The following is a 7,500-nucleotide window of genomic DNA, read 5'->3' as shown; positions in this document are numbered from 1 at the left end:
GTCGGTTATGTTATGGCCGGAGTCCTACTCATGGCGACCTGGTTGAATTGGGAGAAGCTGTAGGTATTATTGCAGGTCAATCGATCGGCGAACCGGGTACTCAATTAACATTAAGAACTTTTCATACCGGCGGAGTATTCACGGGGGGTACTGCAGAACATGTGCGAGCCCCTTCGAATGGAAAAATCAAATTCAATGAAGATTTGGTTCATCCGACACGTACACGCCATGGACATCCCGCCTTTCTATGTTATAGAAACTTGTATGTAACTATTGAGAGTGAAGATATTCGACATAATGTAAATATTCCACCCCAAAGTTTTCTTTTAGTTCAAAACGATCAATATGTAGAATCAGAACAAGTAATTGCGGAGATTCGCACAGGAACATCGACTTTTAATTTTAAAGAGAAGGTTCGAAAACATATTTATTCCGACTCAGACGGAGAACTGCACTGGAGTACCAACGTATATCATGCACTCGAATTGCCATACGGCAACGTTCATCTATTACCAAAAACAAGTCATTTATGGATATTATTAGGAGGTTCGTGCGGATCTAGTCTAGTCTCACTTGCACTCCACAAGGATCAAGATCAAATGAGTGCGGATTTTCGTTCTCTCAAGAGAGGGTCCACATCAAACTTCTCAGGAAGGAATGATCAGTCGAGACAAAAATCCAATTTTTCGGGTAGAGGTAAAAAAGAACATAGGATTCCTGATTATTCAGACATTAGTCGAATTCTATGTACTGGTCGTTGGAATCTCATGGATACCACCATTCTCTACCAGAATTCGGATTTATTCTCACAGAGACGAAGAAATAGATTCATCATCCCACTCCAGTCGAGTCAAGAACGTGAGAACGAACTAATGTCCCCTTCAGGTATCTCGATTGAAACGCCCCCCAATGGTATTTTGCGTAGAAAAAGTATTCTTGCTTATTTCGACGATCCTAGATACAGAAGAAAGAGTTCGGGCATTACTAAATATGGGACTCTAGAAATGCATTCAATCCTCCAAAAAGAGGATTTGATTGAGTATCAAGGAGACAAGGAATTTTGGCCAAAATACCAAATGAAAGTAGATCCGTTTTTTTTCATTCCCGAGGAAGTGCATATCTTACCCGTATCTTCTTTCATAAGGGTACGGAACAATAGTATCATTGGGGTAGATACACAAATTACTTTAAATATAAGAAGCCGTGTGGGCGGATTGGTCCGAGTCGAGAGAAAAAAAAAAAAACTGGAACTGAAAATCTTTTCTGGAGATATCCATTTTCCTGGAGAGACAGATAAGATATCCCGACATAGCGGCGGCTTGATACCACTAGGAACAGGAAAACAAAATTACAAGGAATCAAAAAAACGGAAAAATTGGATCTATGTTCAACGGATTACACTTAGCAAGAAAAAGTATTTTGTTTTGATTCGGCCTGTCGCCACATATGAAATAATGGACGGTATAACTTTAGCAACTCTTTTTTACCCGGATCTGGCGCAGGAAAGGGATAGTGCCCAACTTCAAGTTGTCAATTATATCCTTTCTGGAAACGGTAAACCAATTCGAGGAATTTCTGATACAAATATTCAATTAGTTCGGACTTGTTTAGTATTGAATTGGACCGAAGACAAAAAAAGTTCTTCTAGTCAAGAAGCCCGTGCTTCCCTTGTTGAAATAAGGGCAAATGGTTTGATTCGACATTTCCTAAGAATCGACTTGGCAAAATTCACTATTTCATATATCGGAAAAAGGAATGATCCATCGGGCTCAGGGTTTCTCTCTGCTAATGGATCAGATTTCACCAATATCAATCCGTTTTCTTCTATTTATTCTTATTCCAAGGCAAGAATTCAACAACCCCTTAATCAAAATCAAAGAACTATTCATATGTTATTGAATAGAAATACGGGATTACAGTCGTTAATAATTTTGTCATCATCCAATTGTTTTCGAATGGGTCCATTCAATGATGTAAAATATCACAATGTGATACAAGAATCAATTCAAATTACAAAAGATCCTCGAATTCCAATTAAGAATTCGATGGGGCCTTTAGGAACAGCCTTTCTACTTACAAATCTTTATTCATTTTACCATTTAATAACTCATAATCAGATCTTGGTAAATAACTATTTGGAACTTGAGAATTTAAAACAGACTTTTCAAGTAATTAAGTATTTTCTAATGGATGAAAATGAGAAAATTTCGAACCCCGATTCACGCAGTAACATTATTTTCAATTTGAGTTGGGATTTTCTTCATCTCAATTATTGTCAAGAAACATCTACAATAATGAATCTTGGGCAGCTTATTTGTGAAAATATATGTATAGTCAAAAACGCATCACACCTAAAATCGGGTCAAATTATACTTGTTCAAGTTGACTCTGTAGTAATACGATCAGCTAAGCCTTATTTGGCCACTACAGGAGCAACTGTTCATGGTCATTATGGGGAACTAATGTACCAAGGAGATACTTTAATTACATTTATATATGAAAAATCGAGATCTGGTGATATAACCCAGGGGCTTCCAAAAGTGGAGCAGGTGTTAGAGGTGCGTTCGATTGATTCAATATCAATGAATCTAGAAAAGAGGGTTGAAGGTTGGAACGAGCGTATAACAAAAATTCTTGGAATGCCGTGGGCATTCTTGATTGGTGCTGAGCTAACTATCGTGCAAGGTCGTATCTCTTTGGTTAATAAGATCCAAAAGGTTTATCGATCTCAGGGGGTGCAGATTCATAATAGGCATATCGAAATTATTGTACGTCAAATAACATCAAAGGTCTTGGTTTCAGAAGATGGAATGTCTAATGTTTTTTCACCCGGAGAACTAATTGGATTGTTGCGGGCGGAACGAATGGGGCGCGCGTTGGAAGAAGCAGTTTGTTACCGAGCCCTCTTATTGGGAATAACAAGAACATCTCTCAATACTCAAAGTTTTCTATCTGAAGCGAGTTTTCAAGAAACGGCTCGAGTCTTAGCAAAAGCAGCTCTCCGGGGTCGAATCGATTGGTTGAAGGGCCTGAAAGAAAACGTTGTTTTGGGGGGTATGGTACCTGTTGGTACCGGATTGAAAAGATTAGTGCCCCCTTCAAAAGAATATACCAAGAGCCCTTTGGAAATAAAAAACAATCTATTCGAGGGGGAAATGAGAGATATTTTGTTTCATCACAGAAAATTATTGGATTCTTTTCTTTCAAAGAACTTCCATGATAGAGCGGAACAATCGTTTATAGGATTTAATGATTCTTAAAAGTGGATTCCTCTTTTTGACTATCTGGATTTGGTGCAGTCATTTGATTTGGTAATCAAAATAGTAAGCAATAGAAAAGACAAACGGCTTGGGCGTCTATCTACGGCCAATCTACGGTAGAAGAGAAGGTTCCGTCGGAACAATTATTTATTTCAGTTCAAGGCTCCTCGTCGCTTTTTTTTGAAATGAGGGGGGGTGTGGGGAGAAATGACAAGAAGATATTGGAACATTAACTTGGAAGAGATGCTGGAGGCAGGAGTTCATTTTGGCCATGGTACTAGGAAATGGAATCCTAAAATGGCACCTTATATCTCGGCAAAACGTAAAGGTATTCATATTACAAATCTTACTAGAACTGCTCGTTTTTTATCTGAAGCCTGCGATTTGGTTTTTGATGCAGCAAGTAGAGGAAAACAATTCTTGATTGTTGGTACCAAAAATAAGGCAGCTGATTCAGTAGCACGGGCTGCAATAAGGGCCCGGTGTCATTGTGTTAATAAAAAATGGCTCGGCGGGATGTTAACAAATTGGTCGACTACAGAAACGAGACTTCATAAGTTCAGGGACTTAAGAATGGAACAAAAAATGGGAAGACTCAACTATTTGCCGAAAAGAGATGCGGCTGTGGTGAAAAGACAATTATCTCGCTTGCAAACATATCTGGGCGGGATTAAATATATGGCGGGGTTACCCGATATTGTAATTATCGTTGATCAGCATGAAGAATATACGGCCCTGCGAGAGTGCCTCACTTTGGGAATTCCAACAATTTGTTTAATCGATACAAATTGTGATCCCGATCTTGCAGATATTTCGATTCCCGCGAATGATGACGCTATATCTTCAATCCGCTTAATTCTTAACAAATTAGTATTCGCAATTTGTGAGGGCCGTTCTAGCTATATAAGAAATCCTTAATTAATAATAAGATAAATAACTTTTACTTCGAAAATCGGATAGAATCGGTTATTTTTTATTTATTTTGAAAAATGTATCAAAATAACTGGAGATATTATGTGATTAGTTAGTATTGAAAATATTAGTTGATACTCAAAAGATCCGATTCAAGTAGACAAAGAGATGGTTGAATCAAAATAATTTTGTTTAAAGTTCCATTTTTTTCCAGAGGACAATATGAATGTGCTATCATGTTCCATCAATACACTATACGATATATCCGGTGTGGAAGTAGGCCAACATTTTTATTGGCAAATAGGGGGTTTCCAAGTCCATGGACAAGTACTTATTACTTCTTGGGTTGTAATTGCTATCTTATTAGGTTCAGCTACTATAGCTGTTCGGAACCCACAAATCATTCCGACTGGGAGTCAGAATTTTTTCGAATATGTTCTTGAATTCATTCGAGATGTGAGTAAAACTCAAATTGGAGAAGAATACGGCGCTTGGGTTCCTTTTATTGGAACTCTCTTTCTATTTATTTTTGTTTCCAATTGGTCAGGAGCTCTTTTACCTTGGAAAATCATAGACTTACCTCATGGAGAGTTAGCCGCACCCACGAATGATATAAATACTACTGTTGCTTTGGCTTTACTCACGTCAGTGGCGTATTTCTATGCGGGTCTTACCAAAAAGGGATTAAGTTATTTCGGGAAATATATTCAACCAACCCCAATCCTTTTACCCATTAACATTCTAGAAGATTTCACAAAGCCCTTGTCACTTAGTTTTCGACTTTTCGGGAATATCTTAGCGGATGAATTAGTAGTTGTTGTTCTTGTTTCTTTAGTACCTTCAGTGGTTCCTATCCCTGTTATGTTCCTTGGATTATTTACAAGTGGTATTCAAGCTCTTATTTTTGCAACTTTAGCTGCGGCTTATATAGGTGAATCCATGGAGGGTCACCATTGAAATAGTCTTTTTTCCCTTAGCGCAAAGCAGTAGTTCACGATGATTTCCTTAAGGAATATAAATATAGAAGACTTTCTATATGATAGAAAAAAATGGGAACAAAAAAATAAAAGATTACGATATTAGAGAGTTGTAAAAACAAAAAAGGAAAGAGATCCAAAAGATCTTTTTCCTAAACCTAATTTTTCTTTCGTCCGCTTAATATCCTACCTTTCCGTAACGAAGATTTACTTTTATATTAGTCAGTCAATCTTCTTATTCAAATCAGAATTTGAATAAGATATGATATAGATATAACGTTTGATTAAATAAAAAAAGAGGGGAAAGGAGAAAAGAATTTCTAAAAATCGGATTTCTAAAAAAATGGATTGATTCTCGAATCCGATTGAATCCAATGGTTTACGTTATGGAAGAAAGACATGTATATGTGATATTAGATATTGGCTGGTTCTCTATGAACTAAAGATATATTTTAGTTGCCCTACTGTTGTGTGCGAGTTTCAATAGAAGTCTTTCCGTATTCTTATGGCTGTGAATTGGATGAATAAAGAGATGAAATCAAGAAAAGATGTAAGACTGGAAATAACAGTTCGGAACCAAGAAATGGAAGAACGAAAGTTCTATGGATTCAAAAAAATTCTGTGTATAGAAACAGATATCGGAGTCCTGAATATATGATATTCTTACTTAAACTCGAAGTTCTTAGTTCCTTTGACAGGATGAATCCTATTGATGGAATAATTAAGTCATAATTCATTGGTTGAGTGTATCATTAACCATTTATTTTTGTTGGTATGAGGAACTTATCATGAATCCACTGATTTCTGCTGCTTCCGTTATTGCTGCTGGATTGGCCGTAGGGCTTGCTTCTATTGGACCTGGAGTTGGTCAAGGGACTGCTGCGGGTCAAGCCGTAGAGGGTATCGCAAGACAGCCCGAGGCAGAGGGGAAAATACGCGGTACTCTATTGCTTAGTCTAGCTTTTATGGAAGCTTTAACTATTTATGGGTTGGTTGTAGCATTAGCACTTTTATTTGCGAATCCTTTTGTTTAAATCAAAAAATATGTATTTTTCGGATTTTAGGGCCTTGGATTTCTTGTTTGCTTTTTCAAATTGGATCAAGATATCATTCCTACAATTCCTTATTCGTTTAGAAAATAACCTATGGGAGGGGCTGATTTGCAGATGAGTAATTAGAATACCCTCTTGCTTTCATCCTTCGCCTTCGTGGAAACTCTTTTTATGAGGTCTTAAGGGGTAGTTCCTATTTTCGAACTCGAATACTTTTTCTTTTTGACTTGACTTCAAAAAAAAACAAAGAATAAATAAAAAGAGGGGTAAAGTGATAGAAAGAGAATTCTGGTCGATAGTCTATCTATTAAGAGGAGATTATATGAAAAATGGAACTGATTCTTTCGTTTCTTTGGGCCACTGGCCGTTTTCCGCGAGTTTCGGATTTAATACCGATATTTTAGCAACAAATCTAATAAATCTAAGTGTAGTGATTGTTGTATTGCTCTTTTTTGGAAGGGGAGTGTGTGTGAGTTGTTTATTTCAAGAATAGGCTGTATTCAATCAGCTGTACCCCTTTTCCGTTCGAACTAGGAAAGAAAGGTGCATGATCTCGCGAATTACTTCTTAAAAAATTTGATGTAAGAACCACAGCATTTCGTGATTAATTGGCGAATCCACTTTGATTCTCTAGTAACCAATAACGTGGGGCTGTTAAGATGGTTAAAGCAAACCGTTTGAAGTCTAGATGCGGCATGGTATTCTTTCTACCACTATGTTAATATCGAGATGGTTTTAAAATAATGAAAATAAATAGTTTCTCGATATAGAGCACTCATCTCGATAAAATGATTTGAACAGCTTATTTTTAAAAAGGGCATTTTCCCTCTTTTATCCAATGCTGAATCGACGACCTGTGCCTTATATATTAAATATTAAGTATGTATAATTAAGAAGAATTTTTTGGATTTGAACCGAAGAAAAAAAAGAAACAACTTTGCTGACAATTATACAGATTTTTGATTTTGTCAGAAGAGTCCTCCAAGTATTTTCGTTTTGCATTAGATTCGTTTTTTTTTTCAGTTTTTTCTCAATTAAAGAAGAGAGGATAGGCCCATTACATTCATACAAAAAGTTATGAGAATTTACCCCAAGTAATTGAGCGTGAGAGCCAAATGAATCGAAAGACTCATGTTTGGTTTGGGAAGGGATTATGGAAGTTTCAAGATGAACGAAAAGATAATCTACTTTCATTAAGTGATTTATTAGATAATCGAAAACAGAGGATCTTAAATACTATTAGAAATTCCGAAGAACTGCGGGGGGAGGCTATTGAACAGCTCAAAAAAGCGCGTGCCC

General features: G+C 36.8%; 2 protein-coding genes across 2 annotated transcripts in view; both read left to right on the top strand.

Annotated features, from left to right (window-relative positions):
* Nucleotides 1-6,627, top strand: part of LOC127261534 (DNA-directed RNA polymerase subunit beta''-like) — a 7,529-nt gene extending 902 nt beyond the window's left edge. The window contains exon 1 of the mRNA XM_051289829.1: nt 1-6,627. This exon is cut by the window's left edge and continues 902 nt beyond it. Coding sequence (XP_051145786.1) covers nt 1-3,260 — 3,260 coding nt within the window. The 3' untranslated portion in view covers nt 3,261-6,627.
* A 768-nt stretch (nt 6,628-7,395) lies between these two features.
* Nucleotides 7,396-7,500, top strand: part of LOC127261543 (ATP synthase subunit alpha, chloroplastic) — a 2,182-nt gene continuing 2,077 nt past the window's right edge. The window contains exon 1 of the mRNA XM_051289838.1: nt 7,396-7,500. This exon is cut by the window's right edge and continues 2,077 nt beyond it. The gene's annotated coding sequence lies outside the window, so the exon portion shown is untranslated.

The sequence above is a fragment of the Andrographis paniculata genome, unplaced genomic scaffold, assembly GCF_009805555.1.
Source record: "Andrographis paniculata isolate CXL003 unplaced genomic scaffold, ASM980555v1 Contig63END, whole genome shotgun sequence".
Classification (NCBI taxonomy): domain Eukaryota; kingdom Viridiplantae; phylum Streptophyta; class Magnoliopsida; order Lamiales; family Acanthaceae; genus Andrographis; species Andrographis paniculata.
The sequence above is the reverse complement of the archived record's forward strand: the minus strand, read 5'-3'. Positions and strand labels throughout refer to the sequence as shown.